The sequence below is a fragment of the Hemitrygon akajei genome, chromosome 24 (genome assembly GCF_048418815.1).
Source record: "Hemitrygon akajei chromosome 24, sHemAka1.3, whole genome shotgun sequence".
Taxonomy (NCBI): Eukaryota; Metazoa; Chordata; class Chondrichthyes; order Myliobatiformes; family Dasyatidae; genus Hemitrygon; species Hemitrygon akajei.
The window spans coordinates 19,580,716-19,602,854 of NC_133147.1; the positions used below are offsets into that span (position 1 = coordinate 19,580,716).

At 51.0% G+C, this 22,139-nt stretch overlaps 1 protein-coding gene across 1 annotated transcript in view; it reads right to left on the reverse strand.

Annotated features, from left to right (window-relative positions):
- Positions 1 to 2,809, reverse strand: part of LOC140715929 (uncharacterized) — a 288,549-nt gene extending 285,740 nt beyond the window's left edge. The window contains exon 1 of the mRNA XM_073028484.1: positions 2,462 to 2,809. Coding sequence (XP_072884585.1) covers positions 2,462 to 2,524 — 63 coding nt within the window. The 5' untranslated portion in view covers positions 2,525 to 2,809. The remainder of the gene's footprint in view (positions 1 to 2,461) is intronic.
- Between the last annotated feature and the right edge of the window lie 19,330 nt (positions 2,810 to 22,139).

The following is a 22,139-nucleotide window of genomic DNA, read 5'->3' on the forward strand; positions in this document are numbered from 1 at the left end:
AGCATAGTACTTTCCTCCAGAGCGTGCCGCGGGAAATTTTAGCAACGTCTTCAGAAAAGGGGGAGGAATGAGGTTAACTCGTACCTTTACCATGCTTCTGGTTATAAAATAAGAAGGGTTTGCTTAACAGAATGTCACTCCTGCACCGAGATACCCTGCGCACACACACACACACACACATTCCACATTGACAGAGTTATTCCTTTTCATAGACACTGCTTGACCTCTTGAGTTGCTTCAGCATTTCGTGTGCGTTAATTCTTCCCCCCACACAGCGGGCTGAAAATATTCATTCAAACAACATGCTGGCTGGCATCCCGGAATTACCGAGCCCTCGATGATAACTCTAGCACCTCAGACTCTGTTTGTTCTGTGCTTTCAAACGACTGGCCTGCATCATCAGCAGCCATTCACACAAAGCACTTTTTATCCTGAGTACCTTTGCTTGATTCAATACAGAGGCTTTATCAATAACTAGACAGGGAGAGAGAAGAACCCAGTGCAATCTACAATACCTCTTAAAGTGGGCCCCTGGGTCAGTGCAGTGGGACCCATCATTGATTAACCAATTTACTAGTGATGGAGCAGGCCATTCCCATACCAGAGGGGCTTTGGAATAAGTTAATGGACTTCCTGTGCATCACAGATTTTTTTTTTTGCTTTGGTCGGTTACTACAGATATGATGAAAACGTTTTGATCCCTTTACAAAGTGGAAGGGGGGGGTACTGAAATGCAGACACCACATAAAGCGCACACATGTTCATAAACTGTAGGTTGCCGGAGTCAACTGGGAGTACAGCGAGTCTGGACCGGTGCCAGCTCGATTGTGGCTAAACTTCCTCAGACATGAATCAGTCAGCGATGAAAGAGAGAGACTGGAGTTATGATCCTAAATTAACTTCTACACACACACACACAACCAAGGTATCTGCGCCTTACATCCCAAGTCCCGAGAATAATGGCGTCACTCACTCAACTGGGAATTGGTTGGACTTTAATTAAGAAACTTGCAATGGACTATTTAGTCTCAACAAGAGACAGCAATTTGAATCGAATGTGTTGATTTCCAATCAAGTGAAGATTTCTCTGCCCCACAGGAATCTGAGATTCAAGCACTGATTACCCCGGATTATCTATTTGTTTCAAAATAGTGTTTAACGTTCTCCGGCTTTGCTGGTGAGATGGGCGGGTCTTCTTGCTTCGATTTTTTTTTTGAAAAAAAAGAAACTTCGCATTTGTTAATCGTGACCTTGGAAAAATGTTTTCACGCCCGATGAAGTCCCAACTTTGAAGCGCCTGCCCCGCGGTAAGCTCCCACAAGTGGGCGGCGTGGCACGGGGTGGGGTGGGGGGGTCTTCTTCAGATCGGTCCCAATTCAGCGAGCAGGCATGGCCACGGTGTATCACTGGATCTGTGACCCCTGGGGTCTCTAAGTTATCAGGCAAGATCCGAGGATCGCACCTCCAGGGTGCGAATCCACAACCTCCAACCCTCAAGAGAAGCCACAGCACCACGAGCATGACCCAAAATTCACCATAAATTTGATGTCCAACATTTTTTTTTGAACCCATCGCACGTTATTTTTTTTACACACACACACACAGATCGGCACCACGTACATCTTCAGCTAGACGACCCGAGGGTCAACATCCAGAAAGCCTGCGACAAAAATCAGCTCATCAGCAGCAAACGAAATAACATTCACTTCGACCAGAGCGGAGAGACCCCGCGTCCTTTGATTTCCGCACCCCCGAACTCTGAGCACGGCTGGAATAACCAGCATCCAATGGTGCCCCCCCCCGTGATAAAGGTGAGTGGATGGAGAGGCCCGTGATAAAGGTGGGAGGGTGAGTCGATTGAGGGGTGGGTTGAACTAGGAATGGAAGATGGGAAAGCAAGCAAATCAGCCCGGGATTTGGGGATGGGAAAGGACCGGGCGAGATGCTGCGGGGTCTGGGAGGGAAGAAGAGGGTTGACAGAGAGCCTGGCGGGGGGGGGGGGGGGGTAAGAGGAGCGAGGAAGAGGAAAGAATGGGACCGGGAAGAGTGGACAAGAAAGGACGGGAGGGGCAGGTGACGTAACTGCCTGGAGATGGAATCAACCCCTCCAAAAAAAATAATTCCTCTCTAAAGTACTCCACGGTGAAAAAAAAATAATTCCCAAACGCTCCCCACCGGCACCTGGAGAGCACCGCACCTGACTACATGCAGTAGATTCCCCCCTGGGATTTTGTTACAAGGCAAATTAAAATACAAATCAAAATGCTTCCAATAAGCCACTGGTGTCACGGACGCAACGCACTGTTAACAGTTTGCAAAATGAGTACCATCACACACACTTTCCTTAAAATATTTGATACAGCAATTCCTCATAAGCGGAGCAGCGGCCAGCGGCGCGTTTCAATTCCTAGTCCTCCCGCAGTAACATTTCGCTTTGCAACAATGCTGGTCTGACACTTACCGATACAATGTCGCACAGGCTGGGTATCAGCAGGCACAGCAGGAGCACCGAGAGCCTGGACATGGTGGGAAAAGGAGGGGGTATGGAGCGCTGGGTCGGTATCCGAGCTGATGGCCTCTCCGGTGTCCCCTCGGTAGCGGGCTGGAAAGAGTCCCTCACCTCTCCCGATCAGCTTCGGCGCTCGGCGGCCGGCAGCGCTCTGGGTTTGAGATTTCTCTGCCTCCGCCGACCGTTCTCTCTCTTTCTCTCTCTCTTTCTCTCTCTCTCTCACTCTCTCCCTATTTCTCTGTGCTGGGAAACTGTACCGATCCGCCCCCAGCTCACTCTCTAGATATAGAGACAGGGAGAGGGAGAGAGAGAGAGAGAGAGAGAGCGCCAAGAAATTAATTTAAACACAATCCAACCCGCCCCCTACAGGCACCGCACAAGCCGGGCTTTGCAGCCCCGCTGTCAACAGGACTGACCCGCGTTCTTCAGCCCTCAGGGAGGGGTCTCGACCCGAAAAGCCCACCACCTCTGCGTTCATCCAACGTGTGTGTGTTTTTTTGCGCCAGCATTTTTTTTTTATGGGTCCAGTTCGGATTTTCACCAGGGGCAGGTGACGGGGGAGGGGGTTGGGGTGGGGGGGGGGGGTATTGAAGTCGAGTTACATTGTCATGAGGTAGAGAGAGGTGCGATGAAAACTTGACTGCAGCCACATCGTAGGCGCTCAGACGCAGACAATCCGAGTCAGGTTTAATATCGCCGGCACACGTCATGAGATTTTGTTGTCTTTCCCCTGGGCAGCAGCACAACGCCATACCTAATAATGGGGAAAATGTGGATTACAGTAAGTGGCAAACATGAGGAAATCTGCAGATGCTGGAAATTCAAACAACAACACACACAAAATGCTGGTGGAACGCAGCAGGCCAGGCAGCATCTGTAGGGAGTAGTCCTGACGAAGGTTTACAGTAAGTATGCGTGTATATTAAACAGTTAAATAAGTAGTGCAAAAATAGAAATAAAAAAAGTAGTGAGGTAGTGTGTATGGCCATTCAGAAATCCGATGGCAGAGGGGAAGAAGCTGTTCCTGAATCGCTTCAGGCTCCTGTAGCTCCTTCCTGATGGTAGCAATGAGAACAGGGCCTGACCTGGGTGGTGCGGGTCCTTAGTGATGGGTGGCACCTTCCTGAGGTACCGTTCCTCGAAGGTGTTCTCGATGGTGGAGAGGCTAGTGCCCACAATGGTGCTGACTGAGTTTACAACCCTCTGCAGTCTCTTCCGGTCCTGTGCAGTAGCCCCCCAACTCCCCCATACCAGACGGTGATGCAGCCTGTCAGAATGCTCTCCACCGCACAACTGTGGAAATTTGCAACAGTCTTAGGTGACGTTCCAAATCTCCTCAGACTCACAATGAAACATCGTCACTGTCTTGCCTCCTTTGTAACTGCATCGGTATCTTGGGCCCAGGATAGATCCTCAGAGATGTTGACACCCAAGGACTTGAAGCTGCTCACTCTCTCCACTTCCGATCCCTCTGTGAGGGCTGGTGTGTTTTCCCTCGTCCTACCCTTCCTGAAGTCCGCACAGAGTCAGGTTTATTATCTCCGGCATGTATCATGAAATTTGTTAACTTAGCAGCAGCAGGTCAATGCAATACATAATATAGAAGAAAATAATAATAATTAACAAATGATTGAATAGATTAAAAATTGTGCAAAAAACAGAAATAATATATATTTAAAAAGTGAGGTAATGTTCATGGGTTCAATGTCCGTTTAGGAATCAGGTGGCAGAGGGGAAGAACGTAAATAATATATAAATTATACTATAATATTAAATTCATAATAAACTATTATTGAATAAAAATAGGTTGTAATCTTTCTACCTCAGGATTAACAAATATTGTCTGCAGGTCCAACCATTTTGCTTTTTTATCATCATTCCGACTAATCTTTAATTAAGGGGTTAAATTGTGCTTGGTGTTAACTCATATGCCTTGGAGAGCTTTATTTGTCACGTACATCGAAACAGAGAGTGGAGTGTTTCGAGAGGTTGGTGATGAAACGTATCAGTTCCTGCCTGAGAGGGGGCCGTGGATTCACTTCGATTTGTCTACCAGAACAAGAGGTCCACAGCAGAAACCATTTCGTTGGCTCTTCACTCAACCCTGGAACATGTGGACAGAAAAGTTGCATACATCAGGATGCTCTTTATCAATTACAGCTCAGCGTTTAATAACATTCCCTCAGAACTAATCAATAAGCTCCAGGACCTTGCCCTGAACACCCCCTTGTGCAATTAGATTCTGCATTTCCTCGCTTGTAGACCCCAGTCAGTTTGGATTGGCAAAACTATCTACTCCACAATCTCCATCAGCACAGGTACAACCCAGGGGTGGGGCTTACCCTCCCCTTCTTGCCCATTAAAAGCCTCGAATGTATTTGCCTCTGCCACTACATCAGGCAGCGCATTCAAGCATCCACCTCTCTCCGAGTAGAAGAACTTACCCCTCACATCCCCCTTGAACCTGCCCCCTCTCACCTTCAATGCATGCCCTCTATTAGACATTTCAGCCCTGGGAAACAGATACCCCTTGTCCACTCTATCTAGGACTCTCGTAATCTGATAAACCTCTGTCGGATCTCCCCTCAGCCTCCAGAGAAGGCAACCCAAGTTTGCCCAGCGTCATCACTCTGTGTGTGAAAATGCCCACAAATCCGTTTCAAATCTTCCTGCTCAAAGACACCCTCAAAAAGGCAGCGTCCATTGTTAAGGAACCCCCATCACTGAGATCACGCCTTGTTCTCATTGCTACCATCAGGGAGGAGGTACAGGAGCCTGAAGGCACACACTCAACGACTGCAGAACAGCTACTTCCCCTCTGCCATCCGATTTCTGAATGGACATTGAACCCATGAACACCACCTCACAACAACACACGCAAAATGCTGGTGGAACGCAGCAGGCCAGGCAGCATCTACAGGGAGAAGCGCTGTCGACGTTTCTGGCCGAGACCCTTCATCAACACTACCTCACTACTTTTTTATTATTTCTGTTTTTGCACTACCTATTTAATTTAACTAGGTAGGTAGGCTTCCGTTAGTCTCGGTAGAGCATGGATTTGCACCTTGGAATGTTTCCAGGGCGCCAGCCTGGGCAAGATTTATTTTATGGAAGACCGGCAGTTGTCCAAGCTGCAAGTCTCCCCTCTCCATACCACCGATGTTGTCCAAGGGGATGGCATTAGTAATTTAACTATTTAATATACATATATACTCACTGAAATTCATTTAAAATATAGCTGCTGCTAAGTTAACAAATTTCCCAACATATGCAGGTGATTTTAAACGTGATTCTAAAAGTGGTATCACTGGTATATAGGGTCATGAGAGCTTTTGGCACGTTGGCGATCATAAATCAATGTATTGAGTACAGGAGATGGGATGTTATGTTGAAGTTGTATGAGACAATGGTGAGGTCTAATTTGGAGTATGGTGCGGTTTTGGTCACCTACCAACAGGAAAGATGTAAATAAGATTGAAAGAGTACGGATCAAATTTAGAAGGATGTGGTCGAGTCTGGGGGTCCTGGGTTATAAGGGAAGATTGAATAGGTTAGGACTTTATTCCTTGGAATGCAGAAGATTGAGAGGAGGTTTGTTAGAGGTAAAATTATGAGGGTGAATGCAAGCAGACTTTTTTCCACTGAGGTTTGGTGGGACTTACAACTGGGGGGGTCATGGTTTAAGGGTGATAGGTGAAAAGTTTAAGGGGAACACGAGGGGTAACTTCTTCACTCAGAGGCTGGTGAACGAGCTGCCAGCAGAAGTGGTGCACGCGAGCTCGATTTGAACATCTAAGAGAAGTTTGGATAAGTGCATGGATGGCCAGGGGGATGGAGGGCTATGGTGCCGGTGTAGGTCGATGGGACTAGGCAGTTTCAAATGGTTCGGCATGGATTAGATGGGCCGAAGGGCTTGTTTCTGTGCTGTACTTTTCTATGACTCCATGGCTCTACAGAAAGGTAGAAGATTAGAGGGGTATTTGTTAAGAAGAAGTAAGAATGTTAAAAGCAGCACATACGCACAATGCTGGAGGAACTCAGCAAGCCAGAACGTTAAAATCGAGGCAATACAACGACAGGCAAAGCAGTTGAGGTGATGCCTCAGGAAGGTGACTTCCGTCAAGAGAGACCCTCACTACCCAGACATGCTCTCTTCTGCCATCAGGGAGGAGGGACAAAAGCCTGAAGACCCACACTCAGCATTTTAGGAACAACTTCTGTCCCATCCACTGATTTCTGAGCCCATCGACACCATCACTCGTGAGACCATGGATCTGCGCCTTGAAAGACTTGAGAGTGTCGCCTCCAGGGCGCAGGCCTGGGCAGGATCGTAGGGGAGACCGGCAGCTGCCCAGGCAGCAAGTCTCCCCTCTCCACGACACCGATGTTGTCCAAGGGAAGGGCAAGGGCCGATACAGCTGGGCATCAGTGACGTCGCAGGAGTTGCCAGAACGAGATTGAAGGCAACGTCGGACTGCCTTAGGGACTCCAGCTCCGGATTTGTCCTCAGGGTTCACTCCCGAAGCCGTTCCCATGAGTGGGTATGGCCACAAGGCAGCGGAGGTTTAAGATCAGAGTTTTCCCTCTCTCAGATGGACTGCCTTCCCAGGCTGACGAGCTCCATCTACCCGAAGCGACTGGTTTTAAGGCACCAGGACCCGCCTTTGCCCCTTCTCCTGTCGGTAGAAACAGTTCCGCTCGGCTTCAAGGCTGCCACACGAGAGGGCCAGGATTTGGACTTGGTTGTCAGAGGCTATTCGAGTCAGATGCCGTGAGGAGCACTTTTAGGTAGTGGGAGCTTGTCCCCACTACCACCCCTCGGCTTGACAACCTTGGAACCTTAGCGCTATACTTCTGCTGCAAAATTTATACTTTTACATGGCATACAGTACCATGCAAAGGTCTTAGGCATATATATATATATGAAACTAGGGTGCCTAAGACTTTTGCACATACTGTATTTGTTAATGTGGAGTGTAGAGCAAGTTTGTAAATCTGGCGAGACCAGGGGATGGTGAGGGTGGTGTGCCGCGGGAGGGGTGTGGGTCAGTTGGCAGAGAAGGGATGCCGGGGACGGCGGGAGTGGGGGTCGGTGGGGTGTCACAGATGCAGACACACCCAGCCCCGAGACACCAGGCAAGGCCATTTGATTCCAAACAACTGGTTTATTGATCATTACAGAATGTCTCTCCAGTGCTCCCTGCTCCCTCCCCTTTCCCTTCCCCTTTTCCCAACCACGATTCCCCACTCCCCTCCCCTTTCCCCAACCACGATTCCTCTCTCCCTTCTCCTTTCCCCTTTTCCCAACCATGATTCCCCTCTCCCCCTTTTCCCAACCACGATTCCCTTCTCCCTTCCCCTTTTCCCAACCACGATTCCCTTCTCCCTTCCCCTTTTCCCAACCACGATTCCCTCTCCCTTCCCCTTTTCCCAACCACTATTCCCTTCTCCCTTCCCCTTTTCCTAACCATGATTCCCCTCTCCCTGCCCCCTTCCCACCCTCAGTCCACAACAGAGATCCATATCAGAATCAGGTTTATCTTCACTCACACATGTCATGAATTTTATTTTTGCGACAGCAGTACAGTGCAATACATAAAATTACTACAGTACTATGCAAAAGTCTTTGGCACCCTAGCTATAGATACAAGCCAAAGAGTTTTCCACTGTACTCTATGGAAGTGGTAAATCTGATTCCGATTCTGAGATCACATGGGATCTATGACCCAACCCCCTAGTTAACTGTATCTCTTAATGTCTCTGGTTAAGCAAAATCTGTCAGTCCTACACATAAAATTAATTGGGCAACCACCTATGACAAACACAAGGCCATCTATGATTGTTTGCCTAAGAGAGTCACAATGGTTGATGACATAAAGGTTGGGGGTGTTGTGGATAGCGTGGAGGGCTGTCAGAAGTTACAGAGGGACATTGATAGGATGCAAAACTGGGCTGAGAAGTGGCAGATGGAGTTCAATCCAGATAAGTGTGAGGTGGTTCATTTTGGTAGGTCAAATATGATGGCAGAATATAGCATTAATGGTAAGACTCTTGGCAGTGTGGAGGATCAGAGAGATCTTGGGGTCTGAGTCCAGAGGACACTCATAGCTGCTATGCAGAATGACTGTGGTTAAGAAGGCATACAGTGCATTGGCCTTCATCAATCATGGGATTGAGTTTAAGAGCCGAGAGGTAATGTTGCAGCTATTTAGGACCCTGGTCAGACCACACTTGGAGTACTGTGCTCAGTTCTGGTCACCTCACTACAGGAAGGATGTGGAAACCATAGAAAGGGTGCAGAGGAGATTTACAAGGATGTTGCCTGGATTGGGGAGCATGCCTTATGAGAATAGTTTCAGTGAACGCGGCCTTTTCTCCTCGGAGTGATGGACGATGAGAGGTGACCTGATAGAGATGTATAAGATAATGAGAGGCATTGATTGTGTGGATAGTCAGAGGCTTTTTCCCAGGGCTGAAATGGTTGCCACAAGAGGACACAGGTTAAAGGTGCTGGGGAGTAGGTACAGAGGAGATGTCAGGGGTAAGTTTTTTTCTCAGAAAGTGGTGAGTGTGTGGAATGGGCTGCCGGCAACATTGGTGGAGGAGGATACGATAGGGTCTTTTAAGAGACTTTTGGATAGGTACATGGAGCTTAGAAAAATAGAGGGCTATGGGTAAGCTTAGTAATTTCTAAGGTAAGGACATGTTTGGCACAACTTTGTGGGCTGAAGGCCCTGTATTGTGCTGTAAGTTTTCTATGTTTCTAGAGTCCCCTTTCACCATGACTGCTGCCAATACTGATGCATGGCTCAATGATACACCTGAAGACCAGGAGAAGGAAGACTTGTGGAGTTACATGTTTGTGAAGGTGCTTCTAGAAAGGTCAGCCAGTCCCTGGTGGGCGAAGGAGACACTTCAAAGACGACAGCAAAATCAGCCTGAAGAAATCCAACATTACATCGAGAAACTGGTGTGACGTTGAACTCAATCAATACACCTGGAGGAAATCTGTTCAGAAAGGAGCTGTACTGCATGAAAACAATCTCCACCCTGTCCCAGAGAACAATCTCCACCCTGTCCCAGAGAACGATCTCCAACCTGTCCCAGAGAACGATCCCCAACCTGTCCCAGAGAACGATCTCCACCCTGTCCCAGAGAACGATTTCCACCCTGTCCCAGAGAACGATCCCCACCCTGTCCCAGAGAACGATCTCCACCCTGACCCAGAGAACGATCCCCACCCTGTCCCAGAGAACGATCCCCACCCTGCCCCAAAGAACGATCTCCACCCTGTCCCAGAGAACGATCCCCACCCTGCCCCAGAGAACGATCTCCACCCTGTCCCAGAGAACGATCCCCACCCTGCCCCAGAGAACGATCCCCACCCTGTCCCAGAGAACGATCTTCACCCTGTCCCAGAGAACGATCTCCACCCTGCCCCAGAAAACGATCTCCACCCTGTCCCAGAGAACGATCTCCACCCTGTCCCAGAGAACGATCTTCACCCTGTCCCAGAGAACGATCCCCACCCTGTCCCAGAGAACGATCTTCACCCTGCCCCAGAGAACGATCCCCACCCTGCCCCAGAGAACGATCCCCACCCTGTCCCAGAGAACGATCTCCACCCTGTCCCACAGAACGAACCCCACCCTGTCCCAGAGAACGATCTTCACCCTGTCCCAGAGAACGATCTTCACCCTGACCCAGAGAACGATCCCCACCCTGTCCCAGAGAACGATCCCCACCCTGCCCCAAAGAACGATCTCCACCCTGTCCCAGAGAACGATCCCCACCCTGCCCCAGAGAACGATCTCCACCCTGTCCCAGAGAACGATCCCCACCCTGCCCCAGAGAACGATCCCCACCCTGTCCCAGAGAACGATCTTCACCCTGTCCCAGAGAACGATCTCCACCCTGCCCCAGAAAACGATCTCCACCCTGTCCCAGAGAACGATCTCCACCCTGTCCCAGAGAACGATCTTCACCCTGTCCCAGAGAACGATCCCCACCCTGTCCCAGAGAACGATCTTCACCCTGCCCCAGAGAACGATCCCCACCCTGCCCCAGAGAACGATCCCCACCCTGTCCCAGAGAACGATCTCCACCCTGTCCCACAGAAAGAACCCCACCCTGTCCCAGAGAACGATCTTCACCCTGTCCCAGAGAACGATCTTCACCTTGTCCCAGAGAACGATCTCCACCCTGTCCCAGAGAACGACCTTCACCCTGTCCCAGAGAACGATCTTCACCTTGTCCCAGAGAACGATCTTCACCCTGTCCCAGAGAACGATCCCCACCCTGCCCCAGAGAACGATCTCCACCTTGTCCCAGAGAACGATCCCCACCCTGTCCCAGAGAACGATCTTCACCCTGTCCCAGAGAACGATCCCCACCCTGTCCCAGAGAAAGATCTTCACCCTGTCCCAGAGAACGATCCCCACCCTGTCCCAGAGAACGATCTCCACCCTGACCCAGAGAACGATCCCCACCCTGTCCCAGAGAACGACCTTCACCCTGCCCCAGAGAACGATCCCCAACCTGTCCCAGAGAACGACCTTCACCCTGTCCCACAGAACGATCCCCAACCTGTCCCAGAGAACCATCCCCACCCTGTCCCAGAGAACGATCTCCACCCTGTCCCAGAGAACGACCTTCACCCTGTCCCAGAGAACGATCTTCACCCTGTCCCAGAGAACGATCCCCACCCTGCCCCAGAGAACGATCCCCACCCTGTCCCAGAGAACGATCTTCACCCTGTCCCAGAGAACCATCCCCACCCTGTCCCAGAGAACCATCCCCACCCTGTCCCAGAGAACGATCTTCACCCTGTCCCAGAGAACGATCCCCACCCTGTCCCAGAGAACCATCCCCACTCTGTCCCAGAGAACGATCCCCACCCTGTCCCAGAGAACGACCTTTACCCTGTCCCAGAGAACGATCCCCACCCTGTCCCAGAGAACTATCCCCACCCTGTCCCAGAGAACGACCTTCACCCTGTCCCAGAGAACGATCCCCACCCTGCCCCAGAGAATGATCTTCACCCTGTCCCAGAGAACGACCTTCACCCTGTCCCAGAGAACGATCCCCACCCTGTCCCAGAGAACGACCTTCACCCTGTCCCAGAGAACGATCTCCACCCTGACCCAGAGAACGACCTTCACCCTGACCCAGAGAACGATCCCCACCCTGCCCCAGAGAACGATCTTCATCCTGCCCCAGAGAACGATCCCCAGCCTGCCCCAGAGAACGATCCCCAACCTGTCCCAGAGAACGATCTCCACCCTGTCCCAGAGAATGATCCCCACCCTGCCCCAGAGAACGATCTCCACCCTGTCCCAGAGAACGATCCCCACCCCTGTCCCAGAGAACGATCTCCACCCTGCCCCAGAGAACGATCCCCACCCTGTCCCAGAGAACGACCTTCACCCTGTCCCAGAGAACGACCTTCACCCTGTCCCAGAGAACCATCTCCACCCTGTCCCAGAGAACAATCCCCACCCTGCCCCAGAGAACGATCTTCACCCTGTCCCAGAGAACAATCCCCACCCTGTCCCAGAGAACCATCCCCACCCTGTCCCAGAGAACGACCTTCACCCTGCCCCAGAGAACGATCCCCACCCTGTCCCAGAGAACGATCCCCACCCTGCCCCAGAGAACGATCTTCACCCTGTCCCAGAGAACGATCCCCACCCTGCCCCAGAGAACGATCTTCACCCTGTCCCAGAGAACGATCCCCACCCTGTCCCAGAGAACGACCTCCACCCTGTCCCAGAGAACGATCCCCACCCTGTCCCAGAGAATGATCTCCACCCTGTCCCAGAGAACCATCTCCACCCTGTCCCAGAGAATGATCCCCACTCTGTCCCAGAGAACGATCTCCACCCTGTCCCAGAGAACGATCCCCACCCTGTCCCAGAGAACGATCTCCACCCTGTCCCAGAGAACGATCCCCACCCTGTCCCAGAGAACGACCTTCACCCTGTCCCAGAGAACGATCCCCACCCTGTCCCAGAGAACGATCTCCACCCTGTCCCAGAGAACGATCCCCACCCTGTCCCAGAGAACGATCTTCACCCTGTCCCAGAGAACCATCCCCACCCTGTCCCAGAGAACTATCTCCACCCTGTCCCAGAGAACGACCTTCACCCTGACCCAGAGAACGACCTTCACCCTGCCCCAGAGAACGATCCCCACCCTGCCCCAGAGAATGATCCCCACCCTGTCCCAGAGAACGATCTCCACCCTGCCCCAGAGAACGATCCCCACCCTGTCCCAGAGAACAATCTCCACCCTGTCCCAGAGAACCATCCCCACCCTGTCCCAGAGAACTATCTCCACCCTGTCCCAGAGAACGACCTTCACCCTGACCCAGAGAACGACCTTCACCCTGCCCCAGAGAACGATCCCCACCCTGCCCCAGAGAACGATCCCCACCCTGTCCCAGAGAACGATCTCCACCCTGACCCAGAGAACGATCCCCACCCTGTCCCAGAGAACGATCCCCACCCTGCCCCAAAGAACGATCTCCACCCTGTCCCAGAGAACGATCCCCACCCTGCCCCAGAGAACGATCTCCACCCTGTCCCAGAGAACGATCCCCACCCTGCCCCAGAGAACGATCCCCACCCTGTCCCAGAGAACGATCTTCACCCTGTCCCAGAGAACGATCTCCACCCTGCCCCAGAAAACGATCTCCACCCTGTCCCAGAGAACGATCTTCACCCTGTCCCAGAGAACGATCCCCACCCTGTCCCAGAGAACGATCTTCACCCTGCCCCAGAGAACGATCCCCACCCTGCCCCAGAGAACGATCCCCACCCTGTCCCAGAGAACGATCTCCACCCTGTCCCACAGAACGAACCCCACCCTGTCCCAGAGAACGATCTTCACCCTGTCCCAGAGAACGATCTTCACCTTGTCCCAGAGAACGATCTCCACCCTGTCCCAGAGAACGACCTTCACCCTGTCCCAGAGAACGATCTCCACCTTGTCCCAGAGAACGATCTCCACCTTGTCCCAGAGAACGATCCCCACCCTGTCCCAGAGAACGATCTTCACCCTGTCCCAGAGAACGATCCCCACCCTGTCCCAGAGAAAGATTTTCACCCTGTCCCAGAGAACGATCCCCACCCTGTCCCAGAGAACGATCTCCACCCTGACCCAGAGAACGATCCCCACCCTGTCCCAGAGAACGACCTTCACCCTGCCCCAGAGAACGATCCCCAACCTGTCCCAGAGAACGACCTTCACCCTGTCCCACAGAACGATCCCCAACCTGTCCCAGAGAACGACCTTCACCCTGCCCCAGAGAACGACTTTCACCCTGCACCAGAGAACGATCCCCACCCTGTCCCAGAGAACGATCCCCACCCTGTCCCAGAGAACGACCTTCACCCTGCCCCAGAGAACGATCCCCAACCTGTCCCAGAGAACGACCTTCACCCTGTCCCACAGAACGATCCCCAACCTGTCCCAGAGAACGACCTTCACCCTGCCCCAGAGAACGACTTTCACCCTGCACCAGAGAACGATCCCCACCCTGTCCCAGAGAACGATCCCCACCCTGTCCCAGAGAACGACCTTCACCCTGTCCCAGAGAACGATCCCCAACCTGTCCCAGAGAACGACCTTCACCCTGCCCCAGAGAACGATCCCCAACCTGTCCCAGAGAACGATCCCCACCCTGCCCCAGAGAACGATCCCCACCCTGTCCCAGAGAACGATCTTCACCCTGTCCCAGAGAACCATCCCCACCCTGTCCCAGAGAACGATCTTCACCCTGTCCCAGAGAACAATCCCCACCCTGTCCCAGAGAACCATCCCCACCCTGTCCCAGAGAACGATCCCCACCCTGTCCCAGAGAACGACCTTTACCCTGTCCCAGAGAACGATCCCCACCCTGTCCCAGAGAACTATCCCTACCCTGTCCCAGAGAACGACCTTCACCCTGTCCCAGAGAACGATCCCCACCCTGCCCCAGAGAATGATCTTCACCCTGTCCCAGAGAACGACCTTCACCCTGTCCCAGAGAACGATCCCCACCCTGTCCCAGAGAACGACCTTCACCCTGTCCCAGAGAACGATCTTCACCCTGTCCCAGAGAACAATCCCCACCCTGTCCCAGAGAACCATCCCCACCCTGTCCCAGAGAACGACCTTCACCCTGCCCCAGAGAACGATCCCCACCCTGTCCCAGAGAACGATCCCCACCCTGCCCCAGAGAACGATCTTCACCCTGTCCCAGAGAACGATCCCCACCCTGCCCCAGAGAACGATCTTCACCCTGTCCCAGAGAACGATCCCCACCCTGTCCCAGAGAACGATTCCCACCCTGTCCCAGAGAACGACCTCCACCCTGTCCCAGAGAACGATCCCCACCCTGTCCCAGAGAATGATCTCCACCCTGTCCCAGAGAACCATCTCCACCCTGTCCCAGAGAATGATCCCCACTCTGTCCCAGAGAACGATCTCCACCCTGTCCCAGAGAACGATCCCCACCCTGTCCCAGAGAACGATCTCCACCCTGTCCCAGAGAACGATCCCCACCCTGTCCCAGAGAACGACCTTCACCCTGTCCCAGAGAACGATCCCCACCCTGTCCCAGAGAACGATCTCCACCCTGTCCCAGAGAACGATCCCCACCCTGTCCCAGAGAACGATCTTCACCCTGTCCCAGAGAACCATCCCCACCCTGTCCCAGAGAACTATCTCCACCCTGTCCCAGAGAACGACCTTCACCCTGACCCAGAGAACGACCTTCACCCTGCCCCAGAGAACGATCCCCACCCTGCCCCAGAGAACGATCCCCACCCTGTCCCAGAGAACGATCTCCACCCTGCCCCAGAGAACGATCCCCACCCTGTCCCAGAGAACAATCTCCACCCTGTCCCAGAGAACCATCCCCACCCTGTCCCAGAGAACAATCTCCACCCTGTCCCAGAGAATGACCTTCACCCTGACCCAGAGAACAACCTTCACCCTGTCCCAGAGAACGATCCCCACCCTGTCCCAGAGAGCGATCCCCACCCTGCCCCAGAGAACGATCTCCACCCTGTCCCAGAGAACGATTTCCACCCTGTCCCAGAGAACGATCTCCACCCTGCCCCAGAGAACGATCCCCACCCTGTCCCAGAGAACGATCTCCACCCTGTCCCAGAGAACAATCCCCACCCTGTCCCAGAGAACGATCTCCACCCTGTCCCAGAGAACGATTTCCACCCTGTCCCAGAGAACGATCTCCACCCTGCCCCAGAGAACGATCCCCACCCTGTCCCAGAGAACGATCTCCACCCTGTCCCAGAGAACAATCCCCACCCTGTCCCAGAGAACGATTTCCACCCTGGCCCAGAGAACGAGCAGCAGCTGAGAAAGCAGACAGAGTCACCCAAAGATCTAGCCACTCACCACAGCCAACACCGCACCAGAATGGCTGGATCTCAGACTGTGTTCTACAGCCACACGAGCACCCACCTCTTAGGAGAACATCATACTCGACTCGCGTGATCACATCGCAAAGGTGTTTTAATTGTTGGTCCCTTTGTTAGCTGTTATAAAACAAGCAAGGCTGTTCACCCAACATCTACAGGTAGTTCCATGCAAGGATATGTGGAAGAAAGCACTGCAAGAAATAGCTAGGTCACACGAGAGGTGTCAAAGCAGAGAGGGGCGAACTTCAAAGAGATCAAGGCTGCCAATAAACAGGGTAATTAACTGCGGAACACAAGCTAACAATGTAATTGAGATGCCGGAACAGTGGGGGTGGCAGGAGCTATTCGTTTGTTGCACTGACCCAATCAAGTTTCAAAAACTGTCCCGAAGCACTTGACAGACAGGTGTGGAGTGAAAGGAGGAAGTGATGGGGAGGTACTCACAACACCTTAGCATAGAGAAAGAGGCCCCTCATCAGTCCACTGTACCCCTGTGAGAGAATGAGCCAATTACCTCTCCTTGCTGGCTGAGTTCCTCCAGCATTTTGTGTGTGTTGCTTGGATTTCCAGCATCTGCAGATTTTCTCTCGTTTTCTCCTTGTCCCTCGCTCGTTTGCTGTAGAATACAGATGTCGACCTCCTCAGGAATCCATTTAGCTCGGTCAAGTTGGTGCACCTTTTCCTCCTGGACACCTAACCTCAAGGAAAGGCATCAACAAGGTTAAAGCAGCCCAGAGAAAATCTACAAAGATGTTGAGGGCCCGAGAGGGGACATAGCCTCCCGAGTCGGGGGGGGCAGGGGTATATTTAGGATGGAGATGAGGAGGAACTGCTTTTCCCAGAGAGTGGTGAATCTGTGGAATTCTCTGCCCAATGAGGCAGTGAAGGCTACCTCAGTAAATACATTTAAGACGAGGTTAGGTAGATTTTTGCATAGTAGAGTTATGGGGAAAAGGCAGGTAGGCGGAGATGAGTCCATGGCCAGATCCGCCATGATCTTATTGAATGGCGGAGCAGGCTCGACAGGCCAAATGGCCGACTCCTGCTCCTGTTTCTTATGTTTTTATGAATTATAGGGAAAGGTTATCTAAGTTATGGCTTTATTCCCTGGAGTGTAGGAGAAAGAAAAGAGATTAGATAGAGCTGTATAAAATTTTGAGGGGTATAGATAGGGCAAAATGCAAGCAGGCTTTTTCCACTGAGTTTGAGTGAGATGAGAGCCGAAAGTCGTAGGTCAAGGGTGAAAGGTGAAATATTTAAGGGGAACCTGAGGGAGATCTCCTTCACAAGTATGGAATGAGCTGCTCAGGGAAGTGGTGGACGCGGGTCTGATCGCAATATTTAAGCCAAGTTCGGATAGCTACCTGGATGAGAGGCGTATGCAGGGCTATGGCCCAGGGGCAGGTCAATGGAACTAGGCAGAATTACAGTTCGGCATAGACTAGATGGGCCGAATGTCCTGTTTCTGTGCTCTATGATTCTATGACAATCCCTAGGGATTGAGGAAAACTTCAGTCCGAGGGTTCTGTGGTGGCTGGTGAGGACCTGCTCTACAGTCCGCATGCCCATGACCAAGAGGCCAAATACAGAGCCAGCTCAATGTTAAAGCTTGCCCCTGGCACGCCTGTATTCAGCCGGATTGACGACAATGGTGAGGCAGAGAGCAGGGATCTCTCAGACTTCAACTGTGCTATAGAAAGTATCCTGATGGATTGCTTCTCATCCCAGTATGGGAATGGCTCCGCTCTGGACTGACAGGCCCTGCAGAGAGTCGTAGGCACTGCCTGTTTCATCACACGCTCTTCTCTTCCCTCCATTTAGTCCAACTTCACATTGCGTTGCATCAAGAAGGCTAGCTGTGTTGTAAAGAAAGCCTTTCGCTCATCTTCCTTTTAGAAGATACAGGAGACTGGAAGTCCAAATAGCCAGACTCAAGAGCAATGTCGATCAGCTTTTCAATACGTGTTATAACAGACAGCAATTAACTCAGAGTGGATCAATCATAGCGTGTTTATTTTACTTGCAGCAAGGGAAGACTTGCACTGCCCAAGAGCTGGTGATAGCTTCAAAAACAGACATTGTCACTCCTTTATACACAAGTTCAAAGACGGTATGTATTTGTTCAACCACTTAATCATTCTTCTAGTAACCATATCCATTTGTCTTTCCACAGTTTGTCAAGGTTCCATCGGCATAATGTTGCACAAACACTATTAGCAAAGCACTCTGGTGCAATACAGGTTCCATTTTGTTACAGACAAAAATGGTGTTTTGTTACTACGAGTACTTTTCCACAAGAGTGTCTTCCCGACTGCTATCAGACTTCTAAGCCAATCACCTCTCTCACATCCCCTTCCTGGGGGCGTTGCCATGTTCTTAAACCCTTAATCCTACCAATCTGCTGTGGCTATTTCAGCGTTTTATTTTGAATTGTTCTGGTTTGCATTGCTGTACTTTGCATTGTACCTTCCGTTGTTTTGTGCATGCTTGTTGGCGTATGCTGTTTATTCTGTGAACTTCACGTGGGCAAGGAATTAATTTTTCCCCTAGTGTTTATGACAATGGTTTAACCAACGATGTCGGATACACACACAGGTGGGGCAGGAGGGGATTGACAGAGTGGATAATTTATGAGTTGGTGCTTTCCTTGGGCTTCCACATGTTCCCAGTGAAGAAGCTGGAGGCCAGGACTTGTGGAGATGTTCAGATGTTAAGATATCAAGGAAGTTTTGGGAACACCTTTGAATTATTGGCACGGTAGCATAGTGGTTAGCGCAAAGCTTTACAGTACCAGCGACCTGGGTTCAATTCCTGCCGCTGCCTGTCAGGGGTTTCTACATTCTCCCGGTGACTGCTTTGGTTTCCTCCCCACAGTCCAAAGACGTAAGTTAATAGGCCACTGTAAATTGTCCCGTAATTAGGCTCGGATTAAATCGGAGGATTGCTGGGCGGTCCAGCTCGAAGTGCCAAAAGGGCCCATTCTGCACTGTACTTCAATAAATAAAAAATTATTCCCTTTATTCACCTGGTCCTGTGATGGATCTCAGGGCAGAGTGTGTGGCATTGGGGGTGTAGAACTGTTATTTTTTCTCTTGCAGTTCAACTTTCCTATTTTTGTTTGTATTTTTGCCTTATCATCTATACACAAGTAATTGTTCAGTGAATTTTCCAGCAATTACAGTACAGGTGCTTCTGAATTTTTCTAGAAAGTTCTTAGTTTTCTGTAGCGGTTTAAACCTGGCTATTTTATAGATTAATTATCATCACAGAGATTTTCGTTATCTCTGGTCTGAGTATGAAATAACCACAACTGCACTTTCCTTTATCTTTCCTTGGTTCTCTCAGCTCCCTCTCCCTCTCTATTCGCCCTAAGTTTCTGTAAAGTGCAATGAAACAACTAATTTTTGCCCCCTGTTACGCCGCTGGCGTTTAGGGCAGCAATGAAGATCCTCCATCTCTGGCGGTGTTCAGGGCTTCCTTCATCATGTCAGTAGCTTCATCTCAGTTTTCACTACCGTCAGTCATGCAACTCCTGGGTGGAGACTCAGGAATACCGTCACACTCAGATGTAGAAGGATTCTTCATTGCTGTTTCTGTAACAATTTTGTTTGACCAGTCAGGGTTATTAGCCCTGAGCTGAACACCACCCCCCCCCCCCCGAACCTGGAGGACTGGTGGACCACTCTTAGTCTGGCTTCTACCTGTTCGGCTTGGGTGACCCTACCGAGAGCCAAACTCCAGCCAACGTAGCTCTCCGGGTCATTGAGGCACGCAAGCCCCCAAACCCAACGACGAGTCTGTGGTCCTCTTGGAGGAAAATGACCATCAACAACAAGGGTTTGCCTCATTCCTGCCTTCTGAAGATCCATCAGGATCAGGATCCAACAAATGAAGGTTTCAGAAGATCTGCTTTTGGCCGTGCAAACAATGTGGCCTGCCCATCAAAGCTGTCTGTGTTATAAAGGGACTCCCAGCTCTAAGAGTGGGAGTTGGCTGAAGATGAAGACTGAAGATTGAAGACTGAAGACTAGACTGAAGTCGGCTCGCTCATTCTACCTGTGGACACGTTTATGAAAGTAGCACCAAAGCCTCTCCAGTGTTTTGAGGTACCCATCTGGGTCGAAGTCAAGGGGCTGAACTCCGAATCATCGCCAGCCCATTCCGCTGGGAAGTGGGGACGTGTCCCTGCGCTCAGCTATCTGCAGCTCCTGCCGATCTGCATCCAACTGGTCCTCCGGTTGGGAAGGTCCACCACAAGAGAAGGCCCTTTAGTTTGGAGGCATCCCTCGAGGAAGGAAGACGCCGATGATCAAATCCACATCATCTCCAACGCTTCACCAGGTCTTGTGGATGTCTGAGGAAGAGTGAATGTTTGTTATCACACTCTTGAACGGACTTCTCAGATGCTAAAAGGTGAACTCTTGGCCACCCATGGTCACAGCCCTACACTTCATTGGTCTTCCTGCACTGCACTTCCTCTGAAGCTGTAGAACTGTATTTGGGTTACTTTCTCTGGAGCAATGGAGACTGAGGGGAGATTTGGTAGAAGTTTATAAGATTTTATTTCTTTTTACTGCCCATTACGCTTTCAGACTTTGGAGCGACAATGAGGATCCTTTAAGGATTCTTCGTTGCAGTTTATTTCACCAGTCGGGGTGAGCTGAACCCCCGAACCTGAAGGACCGGTGGACCACTCTTCATCTGGCCTCTGCCCTTTGACCTGCTTGGCGTGGGTGATCCCACCAAGAGCCAAAGCGTAAAGCCCTGACTCCAGCCAACGTAACTCGCCAGGTCGTTGAGGCAAGCAAGCCTCCAAACCCTACAACAAGGTTGTAGAAGTTTATAAGATTATTAGAGGCCTAAATAGTGTGCACAGCCAGTAGCTTTTTCCCAGGGATGAAATGCTTAATGCATTTAAGGTTGAGGGGGGAGGGTGGGTAGGTTCAAAGGAGATGGGCGAGGCAAATTTTTTTACACGGTGAGTGGTGGGTGCTTGGCATGTACTGAGATGCAGGTAGATAGTTCAAGAGGCTGTTGAATCTGCAGGAAATGGAAAGAAATGGACATCGATAGTTTCAAAAGAATGGGTTTTATGGCCTAGTAAGCCTAGTGATTTCTAAGGTAGGGACATGCTCGGCACAACTTTGTGGGCCGAAGGGCCTGTATTGTGCTGCAGGTTTTCTATGTTTCTATGTTGGTTATTAATTTAATTATTGTGGCATAACATCTTGGGCCGAGGGGCCTGCTTCTGTCCCGTACTCTTCCAAGGTCTATAGTCTGCATTCCGTTCTCTTTTTAACTACCTCAGTGTCTGTGGTAGGAGTGAATAACCTACCTCAGTGTCTGTGGTAGGAGTGAATAACCTACCTCAGTGTCTGTGGTAGGAGTGAATAACCTACCTCAGTGTCTGTGGTAGGAGTGAATAACCTGTGTGAATGGCATATAGAGAAAAAGAGCTCCTTCGTTTGTTATGCACTGTGTCATACGACGTGGACGATCACAGTCTTTCCCTGATCATGATTGTTCTGGGCAAATTTTCCTGCAGAAGTGGTTTCCCATTGCCTTCTTCTGGGCAGTGCCTTTACAAGACCCATTATCAATACTCTTCAGAGATTGTCTGCCTGGCGTCAGTAGTCGCATCACCAGGACTCGTGATCTGCACCGGCTGCTCACACGACCAGCCACCACCTACTCCCAGGGCTTCACGCGACCCTGATCGGGGGGGCTAAGCAGGTATTATACCTTGGCCAAGGGTGACCTACAGGCTAGCGGAGGGAAGGAGCGCCTTACACCTTCTTTGGTAGAGACGTATCTCCACCCTGCCACGCAATACATGTGACAAGTCTGACAATAGCAAACATCACGATTTTAAACCACCACAAGTCTGGGGTCCATCGTGACAACATGGTCAATTGGCTTATCCTTGCCCCTCCCTGTACGTTTATGATACAAGCTTCCTTACACTATGCATATTCCATAAAGATGACTCACCCTGTCAGTGAAATGACCCCACAACCAATGGATTCATTTTCAAGGACTCTTCATCTCATTTTCTCAATACTTACTGCTTATTTATTTATTATTGTTAGTTCTTTCTTTTTTTTATTTGCACAGTTTGATGTTTTCTGCTCTCTGGTTGAACGCCCTAGTTGCCCGGCCTTTCACTAATTCTGTTATGGTTATTATTCTGTAGATTTATTCAG